The 20,866-nt window shown below is 43.7% G+C and overlaps 1 protein-coding gene across 6 annotated transcripts in view; it reads left to right on the top strand.

Annotated features, from left to right (window-relative positions):
- The window catches only part of Atxn1 (ataxin 1), a 412,390-nt gene that overhangs the window by 383,216 nt on the left and 8,308 nt on the right, over positions 1-20,866 (top strand). For all 6 annotated transcript variants that reach the window (XM_052727354.1, XM_052727356.1, XM_052727359.1 and 3 more), the window contains one exon: positions 500-2,504. In XM_052727354.1, the coding sequence (XP_052583314.1) occupies positions 663-2,504 (1,842 nt within the window). In that variant the 5' untranslated portion in view covers positions 500-662. The remainder of the gene's footprint in view (positions 1-499; positions 2,505-20,866) is intronic.

Genomic DNA, 20,866 nt, shown 5'->3' on the forward strand with positions numbered 1-20,866 from the left:
CATGGTGGTTTAAAACTGCCTGTAACTCCAGCACCAGGGGATCCAATGCCCTCTTTGGGCCTCTGTGGGCACTGGCACATACATACATAAACTCGCACAGGCATACACACACATACACACACACACACACACACACACACACACACACACACACACAAATATATATATAAAAATAAATAAATCATAAGCAAATAAGCAAATGTTTAAGAAAAGTGCTCCCTTAAACTTACATATTATCTTGATTCTTATTAGCTCATTAGCCTAGCTATATTTTAATCTATTTTAACAGTTGGGCTATAATCTACTTTTGGAATTCCAACTGAATCCAGGGTCTCCTCTTAACCTTGTTGGTAATAATGGTCTTGGTTGGTGAGTGGGTTGATTGGTTGGTTTGGCTTGATGGAGTTTTTCCTCCAGAGCTGATGTTTTGATTTTCTTCTCCCCCCTTCTCCCTTTCCTGTCCCCATCACCCCACCCCCTGGTCTCTTCCCCTTCTCAGAATCCGCAGCTGCTACTGCCAGCCTAGCGAACCCACGGGGAGATGATTCCTCATGAAGGGCCTGGATCCCCTACAGAAATCCAATGTGACTCTCTGTTTATCAGACTAAAGCCAGAGCCAGCCAGCCAGTGAAACAGCCACCGTGGAGGGGGGACGGCGAAAAATGAAATCCAACCAAGAGCGGAGCAATGAATGCCTGCCTCCCAAGAAACGTGAGATCCCCGCCACCAGCCGGCCCTCAGAAGAGAAGGCCACTGCTCTGCCCAGCGACAACCACTGCGTGGAGGGTGTGGCGTGGCTCCCCAGCAACCCTGGCAGCCGCGGCCATGGGGGTGGGCGGCATGGGCCAGCAGGGACTTCCGGGGAGCTTGGTTTACAAGGAATGGGTTTACATAAAGCACTGTCCGCAGGGCTGGACTACTCCCCACCTAGTGCCCCCCGGTCAGTCCCCACAGCCACCACGCTGCCCACGGTGTACCCTCCTCCTCAGTCAGGGACCCCGGTGTCTCCCGTGCAGTACGCCCACCTGTCACACACCTTCCAGTTCATTGGGTCCTCCCAATACAGTGGGCCCTACGCTGGCTTTATCCCTTCCCAGCTAATCTCCCCATCAGGCAACCCGGTCACCAGTTCGGTGGCCTCAGCTGCAGGGGCCACCACTCCATCACAGCGCTCCCAGCTGGAGGCCTATTCCACCCTGCTGGCCAACATGGGCAGTCTGAGCCAGGCACCAGGACATAAGGTTGAGCCCCCACCGCAGCAGCACCTCAGCAGGGCTGCGGGGCTAGTCACCCCGGGGTCCCCTCCACCCACCCAGCAGAACCAATACATTCATATTTCCAGCTCTCCACAGAGCTCCGGGCGGGCAGCATCTCCTCCACCCATCCCGGTCCACCTCCATCCCCATCAGACGATGATCCCGCACACACTCACCCTGGGGCCCTCGTCTCAGGTGGTCGTGCAATACAGCGATGCTGGAGGCCACTTTGTTCCTCGGGAGTCCACCAAAAAGGCAGAAAGCAGCAGGTTGCAGCAAGCTATGCAGGCCAAGGAGGTCCTGAATGGGGAGATGGAGAAGAGCCGGAGGTATGCGGCACCATCCTCTGTGGAGCTGAGCCTGGGAAAGGCAAGCGGCAAATCAGTGCCTCATCCCTATGACTCCAGGCATGTGGTGGTCCACCCGAGCCCCGCAGACTACAGCAGTCGTGACACCTCTGGGGTCCGCGGGTCTGTGATGGTCCTGCCCAACAGCAACACACCCTCAGCCGACCTGGAGGCACAGCAGGCCACACATCGAGAGGCCTCCCCATCCACCCTCAACGACAAGAGCGGCCTGCACTTAGGGAAGCCCAGCCACAGATCCTATGCACTGTCGCCCCACACGGTCATTCAGACCACACACAGTGCATCGGAGCCTCTCCCGGTGGGCCTACCAGCCACGGCCTTCTATGCGGGGACTCAGCCTCCTGTCATCGGCTACCTGAGTGGCCAGCAGCAAGCAATCACCTACGCCGGCAGTCTGCCTCAGCACCTGGTGATCCCAGGCACCCAGCCTCTGCTCATCCCAGTGGGCAGCCCTGACATGGATACGCCTGGGGCAGCCTCGGCCATAGTCACGTCGTCACCCCAGTTTGCTGCCGTGCCTCACACGTTTGTCACCACCGCCCTGCCCAAGAGCGAGAACTTCAACCCTGAGGCCCTGGTCACTCAGGCCGCCTACCCAGCCATGGTGCAGGCCCAGATCCACCTGCCAGTGGTACAGTCGGTGGCATCCCCTGCCACCGCGCCACCCACGCTGCCACCATATTTCATGAAAGGCTCGATCATCCAACTGGCCAACGGGGAGCTGAAAAAGGTGGAGGACCTGAAGACGGAGGACTTCATCCAAAGCGCAGAGATTAGCAATGACCTCAAGATCGACTCCAGCACAGTGGAGAGGATTGAGGACAGTCACAGCCCCGGTGTGGCCGTGATACAATTTGCCGTTGGTGAACATCGAGCCCAGGTAACCCTCACCAGGGTCATACAGGTAGGGGGGCCCTACCCCCATTCTGTCATCTCCTGGCAAGGTAATTGCTTCTGGCAGGTAGGGTTCCCATTGGTACCCGGTACTATAAGGGAAGGGGGTAGTGCTTATAGTGATTCAGGAGAAAGGAAACTGAGACAAATTGCCCTCCAGATGAGCTTTGTTAGGAAAGCTAGGGCATCGTGGCTGTAGGCAGCCAGCCATGCTGGAGCCCTCTGGAGAGAGACAGACCCTTCAGTGCTGAAGAAGAACTTCCTTAAGAGAAAGCCACCACAGATAGTGTGATGGGTCCTGAAGACGTGTCATGGGGTGGAGTTCTTGTCATTGGGGTTTTAGGGGGTGGGGTAGTTTAATGCCATGTGACCTAAACTACGTGCCAGAAGTCACAAAGTAGGAAAACACAGATACCCAGTATGTCTTCAACGTCCCAATAGCTAAAGGTGCCTGCGAACCTCTGATCCTCCTGCCTCCATCTCCATCTGGGATTACAGGCATAGGCCACCATACCCAGTGTAATTCGGTACTGGAAGTTGAACCCAGGGCCTCATGCCTGCTACAAGGACTTTACCAATTGAGCTACATCTCAGCCTCCTTTCCAGAATCTTAAATCATCTTCCAGCATATACTCCAGGGCCTATTTATATGGAACAGGAGCTTTACTGACCACATCGCTGAGAGTCAGCCAGGCTTGTCTCCATCTAGGCACATCCCCTGGAAGACCAGAGGTGGGATCTTGCTCAAAGTCATAGGCCCTGCTTCCCTGAAACCTTTTAACCTAGCACGGTCTTTGTGGATAGAGACCATTGTCATTCAGTATTTTGTAAGGGCTGAAAAAGTTTTCTGGAAAGTTCTGATTCTGAGAAGATGATAGTGTATTTATTTAAAGTGTTATATGCGGCTGTTGCTCTCTTCCAGTGTGAAATAATGTCAGCAGAATGGACTCTCAGGCCCTAGGCAAACCATGGAAATAGACCAGAGTGTGTTCTTCCTCATAGTTTTAGTCCTTAGAATATGATTATGACCAGAGGCAATCAGGCATAATGTTGGTTTGTTTATTTGTTTCACTGCTGGTAATTGAACCCAGGGCCTTGTGCCTGTGAGGTGAGCACTCTACCACTGAGCTATATTCCCAGTCCAGTTTTGAAAATGATATTCTCTGCTGAGTAGCATCTTTCAGCTGGAGAATAAATTCAGCCACTGTAGACTGGGGATTGCACACCCAGGTCCAAACAGACCAACAAGCCCAAGACTTAAGCCCACAGCCCTCTTTAGCCTGGAGAGGCAACAATCTTTGTTTGCCTAGGCTCACAACTCTGCAAAATTAATATGCAAGCCATGGAGAGACCAGCTTCCCTGGGAAGTCAGACCCTGCTTCTCTCTCCTCCCCACAGCCTGGCAGCGGGGGTTCTAGCATCGTGATGAGCAGACAGAATGTTCCTTTCTCTCCTGGGATGGATAGCGCTATTGCAAAGCCAGACAAGAGGCCTGTGGTCTGCTAAAGAGGCTGCTTGGGTTTCAGGCCATTGAAATAAAAGTGCAAGGCTCAGACCCAACCAGTGATTTGTGGCTTTCTTCCAGAAGCCTATCAGAGATTGGCTGACATCATCTCGGAGGAAATGCTTGACAAGCAGTACTTGCACAGTAGCAGGTCTTGAATCATAGAGTCGGAGGAGAGAGAGAGCAGGGGAGTCTGGTGAGGGAGAGGGAATGGCAGCAGACGTAAGAATGGAGCTCGCGTGGGCTGCCCTCCCTCTCAGGTATTTCTCGGAGGATCATTCTCCCTAGCCTGAGCAGATGCCCAGGTCTCTGCAACTGGTTAGATAAAGCTGACACCGGCACCCCCAGGGAAATGGAGAAATAAGCAAATGGCTGGATTTGAGGAGCAAAATCACAAATTCAGTTAGGGAACTTGTGGGAGAAAGATGGTTTTTCCCTAGGATAGAAACAAGCTATGTGGCCCTGGGTGCAAATCCTTCATGAGCAGAAAGCCACAAGAATGGCTGACTTCAGACAACCTCCACAGTCCTTCCCAGAGAATACTGAGGGGTGGTGTGGAAAGCCAGAAGCCCAGCTGTGCATGTGTGTGTGTGGCAAGTGACTTTCCCCAGTTCCTGGCCAGCTGGTGTTCTCTCTTCTCTGAAACAGACAAACCTAAGGATGCCCCCCACAGACGACCTTCGGGGCTTGGAGGGTTTGCTTTGGTTTTTCACTGTTGTTTTAGATTTTTCAGTTGTGTGTGTATCTATGTCAATGGGGTGTGTCTATGTGTGTCTATGCTGTGTGTGTGTGTGTTTGTCTATGCTGTGTGTGTGTGTGTGTGTGTGTGTGTGTGTGTGTGTGTGTGTGTGTGGTGTATGTGTTGGAATCTAGTTCCTTCTACATCACCACTCAAGAGCTGTACTACTAAAGCTCTCTCCCCTTCACCCTTCTTGGCTGTTTTTTGTTTTGTTTTGTTTTGTTTCATTTTGTGTTTCTTTTAAGTCTGCTTTTCTATCTTCCAGAACAAACTTGGTGGTTTTTATTTGCCTCAGTAACCAAAAGTTAAAAGTATACTCAGGGGAGCTCTTACTGACTTCCAGCTAGCCAGCACATGCATAGAGTAGGAACTGAGGCAGGGATCTATGTTAGTGACTGTGTGTGTGTGTGTGTGTGTGTGTGTGTGTGTGTGTGTGTGTGTGTGTGTGTGTGTGTGTGAATGTGTGTGTGTGAGTGTGTATGTGTGTGTGTGCGTGTGTATGTATGTGTGTGTGTGTGTGTGTGTGTGTGTGTGTGTGTGTGTGTGTGTGTGGTAGGTGCTAAAGCCCATGCTGTTGGGTGTCTACCTCTCCACCTCCCTTCCTTTCTACCTTTAGATGGGAACTCTTACCTTTAGGCTAGGCTGACTGGCCAGCAAGTCTCAGAAAGCTGTCTGCTCTCCAATGCTGAAGTTACAGGCACACACAGCCACCCTGGATTTTGATGTGGGTGTTGGGGATTCAAACTCAGGTCCTTCTGTTTGCATGGCAAATGCCCTTAACCACTAAGCCATGTTCCCAGGCCCATGGGTGACTATTTTTAAGAAGCTGAATCCTAACGGCTCTTGTGGAAAGATGCCTCCAGGGTTGTCTCTGTCTGGCATTCACATGAGGTAGTAGTACTCTGGGAAAATGCTGTTCTGTGTTTGTTACCACCATCTCTGTGGCTTTGCCGTACACTGCACTCTTCTCCCCTTGTAGAATAGTGCCATGGGGAAAGCTAGAAGCGTTATCCCCTATCACTGTGTTTGCTGAGGGAAGCAAGCCTCCTTCCTCTTTAGGTGGGCAGGTAGCACGTTCCACAAAGGCAGGGACAGGGTTCCTGCTCCTGCTGTGCCTTGGTTCAGCCTGGGAGCCTCACAGGACAACAACTGCGCTTCCTTGGGGCTCACTCCCAAATGTAACCTACTTACTGTTCTCCAAGTATGAAGCTAGAAAGCCTTGGGCATGTCTCAACTATGGGCTGCAGAGTAAAGCATGGTCTTTTAGAAAAGGAAAAGAAAAAGGAATGAATATTATGGTATGGTTGGTTAGGAAGCAAATTATCTGCTGGGAAAATACATCAATAGACACCTCAAGTGAAAAAAAAGACTCTGTCTGACTCTGCCCTCCACATCTAGCAGCCCTGGCACCTGGCACCGTGTTCTCTGTACTGTAGGTGGCTTTAACTTTGAGAAAGAGGAGGTTGGCTGACTAAGAGAAAATGCAGCATCTTATGCTCTAAAAAGAATGAATGGGAAGACAGTCTCCTCACCCCTAGTCAGAAGGCTGCCTTCCTCAGTGAACACAGCAAGCTGCTCTGAGCATGCCTGTGTCCTTGTTGTCTGCTCCCGTGCAGAGGACAACCGTTATTCCCACTTCTACTAGGCAATCTAAGTTGACACAAGCTAGCCTGCATGAACATGTGTATCCAGCCATCAGTTGGAGCTGGACATGAGCGAGGGCTGGGGGCCCACCCCTCCAGATCAGCAGGAGCACCTGGGTACAAAATAAAGGAGCTGTGAGTTGACAGCAGGGTCACTCCTGGGAGAGCTCCTGTATGAGAGTGCCCCAATGGATGCCTTTGACTTCTGTCCTGCAGTGTCCCATTGGGAAAGCAGCCTGCCCACCTCTGTCCTATGCTCCTGGACATCAGCTTTTCTGGAGCACCCAGGATATGCTCAGCGGCGCCTTCATAAAGTGTTCCATCTGTAAAGTGCTCTAGCCTGACGCTTCCTTCTGGCTGTGCTCTCAACGCTGAGCTCCATGTTATTAGGGCTATCTATCACTTCCCAGGTCCTCCTGAGGTGACTGCTTCCATTGCTTCCTTGGTGGCTCCTTAATTTCACTGCTGTTTTCTTCTCCCAGTGTGAGCAGGTGCACGTGTTCCAATGGAAGGCTGTGATGTTGTACTCACTGTGTGTGCCCTGATGGCTTTTCTCTCATTCCATTATTTCTCAGTTTGGCTGCTGGGGAATGTGAGTCACTGGTGGCAGTGTTTTAATGGATTAACTGGATCCTAAAAATAGTCCAGGCTCTCAAGCAAGCAGCAAATAAGCCTGAATAGTCAGTCCCTTAACTACTCAACAGTATCTACTGTTCAGTATGGTAGAAAAAAAAAAAAAAACCAAATTCATCAAAGCATAGATGCTCAGTGGCCTGAGTAAAGGCCATATGCTAGGTTTATGGATCAGTTGTAGATAGGTAATTATCTCACTACCTCTCAGTTCTGATATCAAAAGGCTCCCTCTGGGAAACTGCATCAAACCACACTTTTGACCCATGTGGTGGCATAGGACCATAGTCCTAGTGACCTGGGCAGGAGGATTGCCTGAGCCTGGAAATTTGAGAGGAGACTGGGCATCACAGCAAGACCCATCTCAAAAACAAAACAGAAGAAATGTGTTGCTCTTCAACCTTTATGGGGTATAAGTGTCCTCTACTTCATGGTCTTATTCTTGATGACAGGTTGCTTTGGACCATAGTTATTATGGCTTGGCTTTATTTCATTTTTGTCTTAAGGAGTCACCTAGACTGACCTTGAGCTCTTGACAGTTGCCCTGCTAGACTCCTGAGTGTCAAGACTTTATTGTTTAACGTCTTCTATTTAGAGACTGGGAGATAGCCTAGTTGAGCACACCTGAACTTGATCCCCAGAACCCACATAGAAAGTCAAGTGTGGTAAAATACCCTTGTGATTCCAGTGCTGGGGAGGCAGAGACAGGAAGATCCCTGAGGCTCACTGGCTAGCTAGCCTAACCTACTCTAGTTCAAGACCAGTAAGAGACCCTGTCTCAATAAATAGATAGATGATTGATTGATAGATAGATGATAGATGGATAGATAGATGATAGATGGATAGATAGATGATTGATAGATGATAGAGAGATAAATGATAGATAGGTAGATGATAGATTGATAGGTAGGTAGACAGACAGACAGACAGACAGACAGACAGATAGATAGATAGATAGATAGATAGATGGTAGAGCCTAAGGAATACCCAAGGTGGTTCTCTAGATTCTGTGTGTATTTACAAGTTCTCTCTCTCTCTCTCTCTCTCTCTCTCTCTCTCTCTCTCTCTCTCTCTCTCTCTTTTTCTGTGTGTGTGTGTGTGTGTGTGTGTGTGTGTGTGCGCGCGCGCGCGCACGCGCAAGCATTTGAATATATGTGCATGTTCCTGTCTGTCTGTCTTTGTTAGGGATTGAATCCAGGGCCTGATGCATGCTCAGCAATCACTCTATCATCAAGCTATCTCCCAGCCCATAATGTTAAGGCACATGGATGGGATAGAAACTATGTAAAGATCAGCTGTCTGGTCACTTGTTGGGCAGTGTCCATCTTGGCCAACCATGAGCCTCCTGATGGGGCCTTCCCATTGGAGAGTACTGGGAGCCATTCCATGACCTGTGGTTTAGGGTTTGTGTTTGAAGGTGTCCCAGTGCAAGGATGTGGGTTTTCTGAGCAACCCCAAAATGCTTTCACCAAAGGCTGAGTCATGTGACTAGCTGCTTTAAATAGAATGTTCACAGATCCTTTCACACTTCACTGAAGAGCTTGATGGATTTCATTAGTGATTTTTAAAAACTGAAATCAGTAGCTCCCTCTCTGCTCCTTCATCGGCACTGTGGAGTTCTCTGGCTTGTCTCACATTGGGAACCGAGTCCTGCAAATCCTTCTCGGAGGAAAAGAGCAGGCAGAAACTACAGGTAAAAAAGAATCTATGATCTCCCATCACAGGTAATCAGGAGTTCCCAGCTCAGTATTCTGACCCAAAACAAGACTTACTTACTAAAAAGCAGTTTCTGAGAAACTCGATGGCTTCTAGCTCCAGGCAGAAGTTGTATGCAGGAGACAGTGTTAACTTGGGGTGAGGGAGGAGCGCTTGGTAAAGCAGATGCCCTTCACGTTTGTGAAAACAGGGAGTCTCGGGAAGGAAGGAGAGAGACGCTTAAACAACAGACGTTTTGTTTTCCTTCCGGCCTGCTTTTGGTGAGATGTCCATATGTGTTTGTATAGATGCAGCACTAATCTGAGATTGAAATATGCAGTCAAACAGCAGAACTATATATGTGTGCATGGTGTTTAGATACAGTAGTTGTTGACTAAGTTGTTGTAGGGATTTTTTGTTTTTCACGTAGAAGAGCTAAATGTAATGTTAAAAGCTAGTCCTTAACTGCAATATGAAGGTGGCCCATGATTATGAGCCCGGAAGCAAGGCCTCATTACTTCAATGTCTGGCTTCCTCCATCCAGGAGGGAAGCTGGAGGAGATGGCTTCATTGGAGTCGGTTTAGGAGGGTGTAGGAAAGAAGTAGGTATGTTTGTTCTGAGTAGGGCAGGAGGACAGGGATAAGGGGAAAGGGTAGGAAGTGATCAGCCCCTAAAAATGAGAGGTATACCTAACAAAGACTTGCTGTTTTTAGGGGCTTAATCAAGACCATCAAGGAAAATGTTTGCATCCCTGATAAAATGGAGAAAGAAAGGGGGAGAGGAATTAGAGCATGATCGCATGAAGTTATGACCCGCTCAGCAGCTGGCAGAGGAACTTAGAGGGACAGCTATGGCCCAGCCTAGAAAGTTGCCAATGGGGCAGACATAGACCCTGAGGATGGACCGTTGTGATAGCTGTGATTTTAAATACAATTTTTTTTTTAAAGTGAAGTTTAGCCATTGTCTTAAGCAGTGTCTTCTGTTGGCCACCTCTACTAGTGCAGTGTTTTCCATTTAGAAGACAAACATCTCTTAGAGAGCATCCTAGACTCTGGGAATAGCAGTGTTGGTGTAGGGGAATAAGTGACAGATGAGGAGTAAAGTCCAAAAATAGTGCATCAAAGTATAAGTGAGGAAGAGCCAGTGTCTGTAAGAAGGAGGCTAGGAATGGATGGCCACTGTGTGGAGCAGGATGTCAGCAAGACGCCGTCTGAGGAAATGGGAAGGCAGCAAATCGAACAGAACCCCAAATGTAGGGAGTGCAGTGCACAGACTGGGTAGGATGTGTGTGTCTTAGAGTTAAAGACACACAAAAAAGCAATGTTGCTGTGTGTAGTGAGAAGTGGTGGCAGGAGTGTAGATGTATCCAACCTTCTTATTAAATAAGAAACACAGAACCAATGCAAAGAAGAAAGCCAAGAGGTCAGAGCTAAGAGCTAAAACCTTACCCTTCCTCCTGTGGTGGTCCTACCTCTCCGAACCAGAGCTACCCCTGTGTTAAAGTCTTTATATAGAGTTCCTGTCCTGCCTTCTCATTGGTTGTAAACCCAACCACATGATCGCCTCCTCACAGCCTGTCTGTATAGGCCTCCAGGTTTTCCATGATTGATATTAAGATTAAAGGCATGTGTATCCAATAATGGCTGTATCCCTGAACACACAGAGACTTACCCAGCTCTGCCTACTAAGTGCTGGAATTACAAGCGTACGCTACCACTGCCCTGCTTTCCTATGGCTTGCTAATAGCTCTGACCCCCGGGCAACTTTATTTATTAACATACAAATAACATTTTAATACAAATAAAATATCACCATATTTCCCCTTTTCTATTTTAATAAAAAGAAAAAAAAGAAAAAGCTTATAACTAATATAAGAAAAACTATATACAAAAGGACAATAACTATATACAATATATACAAGTAATAAATACCTAAACAATGTCTAGTCCATTTGTATTTGACAAATTCAGAGAAAATAATTTCATTATCTATCCTATTTTGGTAAGTCCAAAATGTATCCTAATTAATTTTCAACTATAACTAACTAACCTTCAACTATAACTAACTAATCTTCAACTCCCTCAGAGACCCAAGAAGGAAATAATATTAGCTAACAAAAATAAAAACAGGAAGTGCACATAAGCAACTTCCAAAAAATTTGTGAGTTGACAGAAACAGACAGCTGTCTGGACAGTCACCTGAGGTTTCTCCGAAGTGCTGGGGCATCATCTTCAGCCTATAGGCTTAGTGTATCTGACAGACTCATTTGTGAAGTAGGATGTACACAAGGTCAACAGTTCAACCTCACATTGAGTGAGAGTAGTCCATGTACCAGAAACACCTGAATTCCACTAGTGTCATGTCATGATTCAGGATTTTAAATTCTGGAAATTGTTGATGGTTTTTTAATTCAGCTGTCCATTCTTCTTGGCTGTGTATATATGGCTTCATCTCAGCATCCCATTCTTCTCCATATCCCTCTATCAAATGCCAGTCTACTATTGAGAGGCGTGAGCTTAGTTACTCTTCAAGAATAACTGTTTCAGCTGCTGTTCCATTGCACATCAGAGGCCATCGGCCCACTGCCTGTTGAGCTGCCTTCGAAGAAAAGGGCACTGTACCTTTTTCGAATTGCGAAGGCCACTTCAGGGATGGTGCCATATTGTCCTGGCCTCTGAAGATGCCTTTTGATAAAGCCATAACCACACTTGTTTTGGCAAGAATCAGTAATCCTTTGTTTTATGTCCTGTCTGTCCATTTTGTCCTGTTGATTCGAGGATACTTTGTTGTCCAGTGGCTAACTTTTGCCACAATGAAAGTTAACTCCATATGCAGTTTCTTCAATGCCCATATTTTCTCTGAAGTAGATTGGTACTGCCAGGAGCCGACATGTCTCATAGTCATAACAAAAAAGAAAAATTTTCTAAGTTATTAAAACATTTTAAATGCCATATTCTGTAGATCTCTGAAGGGTTTGAAGATAACCTGTCTATCTAAAATATATCTACTCAATCTTGAAAACATACCTAATATAACTACAAGTTCTATTATAATATCTAACTACTAACTTTCATTTCTTTATATCCTAATAGTTGGTAATAACATTCAAGGATCAGAAAATTGCATTACATTGTTAGATGAAAGGTACAATTAGAAAAATATATAACATTTTCTAACAATATCAATTTCAATATATATAATTTGTATACAATATAAAACAATCCAATCCAATGTAAAGTATTTACATTTTTCTTTTCTTTCTTTCTTTTTTTTTTAATAAGAACCTTAAATCTAATCTCCTTTGCTTAGCCTTTTTCCTAACCCTTGACAACAACTTGTAACCAACCCCCTAATCAATGAAAATTATCCCAGACCCAAAACCCATTAAAAGACCAAAAAAAACCAACCGCCCCACACCACCTCTTTGGGAATGTGGGCGTCATATTCTTGAAATTGCTTCCTGCTGGGTATGGGCGAAGGTATCTTTATCCTGAAAGAAAAATTTTAGGTTAATTGTCAAATTCTAGGAAAGGTAAATATATCCTTCGTTATCCAGTCTGTGTATAATGCCAAAATTCAGGGTTTATCTCAAATCCTTATTCAAGTAGTCTTTGAGACTGGATCATCTCAGCTAGCTCTTCTCAAAATTGCTCTGAGCACTTTGTAGTTCAAAGCTGATCTGTAGATGATGTTTGTCAGCTTAGTGATGTTATTATTGTCCACGTGGAATTGTTGTTGTTGTGGGGCCCCATCTTCTTCCTGGAGACTTCAGTTGATGTTAGGCCTAACCGTGATTTCCTGCAAAAAACTGATAAGAGACTCGAACACAAAGACTATATATGCGACTTTTTAGAATTAGTTAGTACTCTATATGACCATTTATATCTTAACAAAGTTTAAAATGTATATATATCTATATATATTGATCTTGTAAATTTTGATATAAAATTCATACTTTAAGAAAAGTTTAAAGAATCAGAATAGAATCAAAGAGTTGAGATTCGTAATAGAATAGTCCCTTAATTAATTTGGCTTTTCTACTGTCCCATAGCAGAAGATGGCTCTTTTCCTCTGGCATGATACAGGGAGTTTGCATTTTCCTTTTAACAACATGCTTGAGTTTAAAGAAGGAGAGAGCCATTCTCCAACTCCAAATTCAGCTTTAAATTTTAATTGAACTGGGACTATTAGAAGTTAAATAGTGTTAAATCTTTAAAGAAAAGCAGAAACAAACATTTAGGAAGACATAAAATTTTTTTAGATGACATACCCATACGCCATTTCACTCTGTTTCTTAGGATAGATGATTTGTTCCTTTTCTTCAGTTGTCTCATTTGTCCAGTGTTCTTCAAATTCCTTAACCTTCATTCTCCTAAAAGACAAAAACAAAAACCTTTCCCCAAGGTTTTTTGGGGATGTTCCTTTTTGACAAGTTATCTGATTAAATGAAAAGGCATGTGTTACTGGTGTAAGTTAGTTTAAATTGGATGTTCATGCTGGTTGATGAACTATCACCTCCTCTAATTAAGAGGTCTCTCTTGTTCAAATCGAACCTTTATCAATTTTGATGGTACCCACAGCTTATCTTCTCCTGTAGAAATAAAAGCAAAACCTCGTCCCCAACGTAACACATACCCTGGTTTCCATTCTGAGGTCAGCACATCCTTAAAGTATATAGGTTGATTTAATTCTGTAGTTTTTTCTATTATCCAATGTCTCTCTGCAGCTGTTGTTCCTTTCTCATTGGCATTGAGAAAATTCAAAGTTAATAGAGCATTATGTAGTCTATTTCTGGGGGGTTTTGTTACTCCTTTTTGTTTATTTAGCATATCCTTTAGAGTTCTGTTTGATCTTTCTATAACTGCTTGACCTGTAGGATTATGTGGTATACCTGTAACATGGTTTATATTATAATAAGCAAAAAACTGTTTCATTTTAACAGAGACATATGATGGAGCATTATCAGTTTTGATTTGTGCAGGTATACCCATAATGGCCATAACTTCTAGCAAATGAGTGATTACAGAATCAGCTTTTTCAGAACTCAAAGCAGTTGCCCATTGAAATCCTGAATAAGTATCGATAGTGTGGTGTACATATTTCAGTTTTCCAAATTCTGCAAAGTGAAACACGTCCATCTGCCAGATTTCATTCCTCTGAGTACCCTTTGGGTTACATCCTGCTGGTAATGGTGTTTGATTGTAGAAGGAACAAGTAGGACATTTCTTTACTATTTCTTTGGCTTGTTGCCAGGTTATGGAAAAATCCTTTTTTAAACCTTTACTATTTACATGATGTTTTTTATGAAATTCTGAGGCCTCCAGCACATTTCCTATCAACAATTTATCAATCTCATCATTGCCTTGTGCTAGAGGGCCTGGCAGACCAGTATGGGATCGGATGTGAGTTATATATAAAGGATGACTCCTTTTTCTGATTGTATCTTGTAATTGAATAAATAATGAAGTTAATTCTGAAGCATCATGGATAAATTCTGCAGTCTCAATATGTAATACTACTCTTTCAGCATACTGAGAGTCAGTTACTATATTGAGAGGTTCTGAAAAATCCATTAATACCAACAGAATAGCATACAATTCTGATTTTTGAACTGAATTATAAGGACTTTGAACCACTTTACTTAAATTTTCTGATTTGTAACCTGCCTTTCCTTGTTTGTTGGCATCTGTATAAAATGTACGAACTCCAAATATGGGTTTTTTCCTCACAATTCGAGGCAAGATCCAATCAGCTCTCTTTATAAGATCAATTCTATTGCTTTTGGGATATTTGCTGTTAATTTCTCCCAAAAAATTACTACAAGCTTTTTGCCAAGCTTCATTTTCTATCTATAATTTTTCAATGTCCTCCTTAGTTAAAGGTACGACAATTTCTGCTGGGTCTATTCCTGCTAATTGACGAAGTCTCAATTTTCCTTTCCAAATCAAGTCAGATTTTTTCCACATAAGTTTTTAATTTTTTATTTGGTTTATTTGGTAAAAATATCCATTCCAATATAATATCTTCCCTTTGCATTAATATTCCTGTTGGGGAATGCCTAGAAGGTAAAATAACCAAAATGCAATCCAGCTTTGGATCAATACGATCTACGTGCCCTTCATGTACTTTCTTTTCTACCAAGGCCAATTCTTTCTCAGCTTCAGGTGATAATTCTCTTGGACTATTTAAGTCCTTATCACCTTCTAAGGTTTTAAACAAATTATTCAGTTCATCATTTTTTACCCCAACAATAGTTCTTAGATGAGAAATGTCTCCAAATAATCTTTGAAAGTCATTAAGAGTCTGTAGTCGATCTCTCCTAATTTGCACTTTTTGAGGTCTAATTTTTTGAAGTTCTATTTTATATCCTAAATAATTAATAGAATCTCCTCTTTGTACCTTTTCTAAAGCAATTTGTAATCCCCAGCAAGGCAAAATTTTCTTTACTTTTTCAAACATTCTTTCTAAAGTATCTGCATTTGAATCAGCTAATAAAATGTCATCCATATAATGATAAATTATAGATTTAGGAAATTTTTTACGTACCACTTCTAATGGCTGTTTTACAAAATATTGGCACAAAGTTGGGCTATTCAACATTTCCTGTGGGAGAACCCTCCATTGAAATCTTTTAACTGGTTGAGAATTATTATAAGTAGGCACTGTGAAAGCAAATCTTTCTCTGTCTTTTTCTTGTAAGGGTATTGAAAAGAAACAGTCTTTTAAATCAATAACTATGAGAGGCCAGCCTTTTGGTAACAGAGTAGGTAAAGGAATTCCAGATTGTAAAGAGCCCATTGGCTGAATTACTTTGTTAATTGCTCTAAGGTCTGTTACCATTCTCCATTTACCAGATTTTTTTTTATAACAAATACAGGAGAATTCCAAGGGCTGGTTGATTCTTCAATATGATGAGCATTTAACTGTTCTTCCACCAGCTCTTGTAAAGCCTGGAGTTTCTCTGTTGTTAAAGGCCATTGCTGAACCCATACAGGCTTGTCTGTTGACCATTTTAAAGGTAGAGCTGTTAGTGTTTTTGGAAGATTATCAGTTGTTGTGCCCTGTTCTTGTATGACATGGATGGCTGGTGAGCACTCATTAGAATAATATCTTTTAATATTTCTCTCAGAAACATGTACTAATTTATGATTTGTTTCTGAGATTGGAGGGATATTAATCTGAGTATTCCATTGTTGTAACAAGTCTCGACCCCACAGGTTCATAGCTATGTTAGCCATATATGGTTTTAATTGTCCTTTCTGTCCTTCTGGACCTATACATTCAAGCCATCTTACACTTTGTTTCACTCTAGATAATGTCCCAATTCCTAAGAGTTGAATGTTTACCTCCTGAAGAGGCCAAGTTGGATGCCAAAATTCTGGTGCAATTATGATAATGTCAGCACCTGTGTCTACCAGACCAGACAACAAAACACCATTTATTTTTATTGTTAGTTTTGGTCTTTGTTCATTAATAGAAGTTTGCCAAAAAATTTTCTTTATGTTTTTTCCTGTATTTCCTATTTTCTCTGTTTCATCATCTCGACTAACATGATTTATTCCAATAGACATTTGGTTATTTAGTTGCTTTGAGTAGGGGTTTCCTCTACAACTGCAGGAAAGGTTTGAACTGGATTTACTGTGGGGGCCTGCCTGAGGCCCCTCTGGGAGTTTCCCAAAGCTCGAGGCAGAGGGTTACCCTGTCTGTCCCTTGTTGATCTACATTCGTTGGTCCAGTGTTTTCCCTTACCACACCTTCTGCATACTCCAGAAGGAAGGGGCATTCTGTTGCCAGTGTTCCTTGAAGAAACATTATTTCTAGGAATGACCTGTTTACAGTCCCTTTTCAAATGTCCTTGCTTTCCACATCCAAAACATCTAACATTGCTCAAACCTTTTGAAATTGCTTTTCCTACCCACATATCATCATGGTCATAAGCCTCTACATTAACTGTATCTCTAATCCAATCTTCCAAAGGTGCAGATCTTGCCTTTAACGGCCTAATTATTCTTTTGCACGCTGCATTTGCATTCTCAAAGGCTAAAGATTCAATTATTATCTGACTAGCCTCTGAATTCGGGACCATTTTTTGTACTGCTGAAGTCAATCTTTGTAAGAAATCTGTGAAAGATTCTTTGGGGCCCTGTATAACCTTTGTAAATGACTCAGGTTTTTTTTTCCTGGTTCTTCAACTCTGTCCCATGCATTCAAAGCTGCCGTTTTACATAGAACTAGGGTTTGGACATCATATGAACATTGTGTTTGTACTGAAGCATATTGGCCTTCGCCAATAAGCTGATCCTGGCAGACTTGTATTCCGCTATCCCTCCATTGTCTTTCTATATTTTTAGCCTCATTACTGAACCACATTTTCCACTGGAGATTTTGTCCGGGTTCAAGAACAGCCTGTGCCAATTCCCGCCAGTCCTTTGGTAGAATCCTATTACAAGTTGACCAGGTGTTTAACATTTGCTTTACATATGGGGAGTGCATGCCATAAGATGCTATTGCCTCCTTAAATCTTCGTAAGTCTAACATTTCAACTGGAACCCAAGTATTTTGTTCATTCTCTTCATCAGGTAGCTGCTGTACGGCTACTGGATAAATTAAGGGTGATTGTGTGAAAACTGGCTTTCTTTCTGTAACCTTACGATCCAATTTTGAAACAACTTCACTATTTATTTCTTCTGTCTGAATTTGAATTTCTCTATAATTCATTTTTACCAGTTTAACAAGTTTTTCTAAGACTGTTATCCTGGCACTTAAGTTGACGATCTTTTTAAATAGTAAAATGAGGATAAGAAAAGTAATAAACTGAATAATTCGATCAATATTAATCTTTTCATATAGTTGTTCCATTGTCAGAGTGCCTAAAATTTCAAACAAAGCCCAATTTTCTTCCAATGTACACATAAAGCCCATTTTTTTTTAATGTAGAAAAAAATTCTCTTTTAAATAGATATGTTAATTGACTTACCAAGTCTGGGTAGAACAGTAGAATCCCAGGGAATTTCACAGCCACCTGGTGTTCGAGGTGTGAATCCAGCGAGAGAGAGCGAGAGAGAGAGAGAGAGAGAGAGAGAGAGAGAGAGAGAGAAAGTGTAGCCGCTTGAGCCGAGTCAAGCCTTGGCTTTACAGGCAGGGGCCCTGTTCAGCAGGGCAGGTCTGAGTTGTTTGTAGCAGTTGCAAGTAGCTCCAGCTGCGGGTCAGTCAGGCCTGGGCCCAAGCTAGGCAGCCGGGCCACCCAGGCTGGAAACCGGACCTGCCGCCAAGCCAAGCCAAGCGGTTTTTAATGAATTCTTGTCACGTTGGGCGCCAAATGTAGATGTATCCAACCTTCTTATTAAATAAGAAACACAGAACCAATGCAAAGAAGAAAGCCAAGAGGTCAGAGCTAAGAGCTAAAACCTTACCCTTCCTCCTGCGGTGGTCCTACCTCTCCGAACCAGAGCTACCCCTGTGTTAAAGTCTTTATATAGAGTTCCTGTCCTGCCTTCTCATTGGTTGTAAACCCAACCACATGATCGCCTCCTCACAGCCTGTCTGTATAGGCCTCCAGGTTTTCCATGATTGATATTAAGATTAAAGGCATGTGTATCCAATAATGGCTGTATCCCTGAACACACAGAGACTTACCCAGCTCTGCCTACCAAGTGCTGGAATTACAAGCGTACGCTACCACTGCCCTGCTTTCCTATGGCTTGCTAATACCTCTGACCCCTGGGCAACTTTATTTATTAACATACAAATAACATTTTAATACAAATAAAATATCACCATACAGGAGAGTCCTGTGGGGCTTGTTCCAGGGACATTTTTTTTTTCAAGTGACATGCTGGGCTTGGCCAAAACTCAGGTGGTGAACATCATGAGAAATTGTCTAGACATCTGGGAAGAGGAACTGGTAGAATTGACCTGTGATTTGGATGTGGGTAGTATGAAAGAAAGAAGGGAAGGTATTGTGATTTCCAGGGATTTGCGCTCAAGAACTTGAAGAATAGGATGGGGAGGGGACAAGGGAGGCAGCATCAGGAAGTATGTTTCTCTCCTGTTGAGGTTGAATTGCTGATGAGACATCCAAATGGGTGTATATTCAGGTAACTGGGTAGCCTGTGTCTAGCCTCTAAGCTCCTGAGAAGATGCCTGTCTCCCAGAAGGCGAGGACCTCTACTTTACACAAGTCCTCTTTCATAATCTCTCACATTTAGTACACGTTCACTGCACATGCACTTAGTTGAAACTGCTGTAACGGGAATGTTAAGTTGCCTCTTTACCATATTGTAATGTCACTGTCCATGTAGGTAGAGAGCAGGGGGCATAGAGAAAAGGGGATGTTTGGCGTAGGGAGGGGATCTAGTCTAAGACCTAGATTCAATCTTAATTCCATTGTCTAATAGCTATAATTAGGAAAACGATTTTACTACTTATAGATTTAGAAAGCTGAAATGCTACTACTCATCTTACTAGTATGTTATGAGCTTTAAAAAATACTTGTGTGAAGTCGGAGCATTTGACACAGTAGGCACTTAGAAAAAAATTAATAGAATACCTTTTATTTATTCCTTGACAATTTCATACATGTAAACAATGCATGTTGATTACCTGCACCCCTAACATATCCCCCCTGCCTACTTTGTCTCCTCCTTTCAGTAACTCACAAAGTCAAATTAGTTCTGCCTATTAGAATGTTGACTGACCTTATTGGCTGGATCTGGTGCAGGTGATCATAGCTGCAGTGAACCCGCAGGTGCAATGGTCATGTCATGTCCCAGAGACAGCAATTGCACATCACTCCTCCCATCCTCCAGCTCCTACAGTCTTTCCGCCCTCTTCTGAGATGTTCTGAGTCTTGGCAGGCGGTTAACAGAGATGTCCTCTTTAAGGTTGAGCACTCACAACACTTCTTAGCACATTAACTGGTTTAATGAGTCACTGCATTGACTGCTGACCACTACAGAGAGATCAGAAAAATTTCAGCAGCCTTAATATGATTAAAATAGCCCAGAGGAATGATATTTCCCTCCAAATAACATGCACTGTGATTTTTCTTTCTAAAAATTCTTCCATGTTTTATGGATCCAATAAAGAAATGAAGCCCAGTAATTTGAGAAGTCCACATAGTGGGATTAACTCAGGGGTAGAGAGTGTGAGACCTTGGCATGCAAAACTGGGCTTCAGTTCAGTTCATTACTCGTTGGTTGAATGAACCCAGAGACTGAGTTAAGCCTCAGGCCTGACTTTGTGGTTGGACCATGCACTTGAACTATCTGTCCCCATAGTGTGCACTCTCAAAATCCCTCCAATATTGCCCATCCTTCAGGGTCCTGGGAAAGGCCTCCCTAGTTATCCCAGATCTTATTGATGATGCGCCCTCAAATTCTTAGGATACTAAAAGTTCACTGGTTCCAATCATTGTGCTCATCCCCCCTTTCAAGGGCTAGGAATCCAGTGGCAAACAGATACACACCTTCTTCATGGAGTTTATTAGCATCCTAGTCTGGCCAGAATTGAGCATGGCTGTAGCTGGGCTTCTGAGTCCCCTGCAGAGCCTCACAATTGAACTCAACGTAGGCATTTTGTCATGGCTGTAGGTCAGTGAATGGTTTTAACAGACCCTCTACAGAGCAGGTATGTAGTAAAATATTTTAAATGATAAATGGACTTGACGCTTGTCTCTTGAGCTTCTGCCGGGGTCTGAATATAATGAGTACAACTGCTTCTAACAGTTAGCACCTTTGTTTCACAGTATTGCTGCAGGGGCGAGAGGCTGGTGAACAAACTCTTATTTTTTTGTTCACATCCAGCCCTTGTGTGTCTATGTTAAATAAAACACTCACGGGGCGTGGGGGCGTGGGGGGAGGCCACTAGGGAGATGGCTCAGTGGGTAAAGTACTTTCTGCACAAGCATGAGGACCTATGTGAAACAGCTGAGCGTGGAAGCATGCACTTGTAAACCCAGCCCTGGGGAGGCAGAGACAGGTTCCTCAAGGCTCATTGGCCAACCAGCTCAACCTACTTGATGAACTCCAGGCCACTGAGAGACCTCATTTCCTGGGGGGCGGGGGGACAGTGGATGGCTGCAATCACAATATCCTGTCTGGAAGCTAGCACTTCAGGCCACTCCTCCTAGCCTCTG

The sequence above is a fragment of the Peromyscus californicus genome, unplaced genomic scaffold (assembly GCF_007827085.1).
Source record: "Peromyscus californicus insignis strain IS unplaced genomic scaffold, ASM782708v3 Scaffold_8__1_contigs__length_139910024, whole genome shotgun sequence".
Taxonomy (NCBI): domain Eukaryota; kingdom Metazoa; phylum Chordata; class Mammalia; order Rodentia; family Cricetidae; genus Peromyscus; species Peromyscus californicus.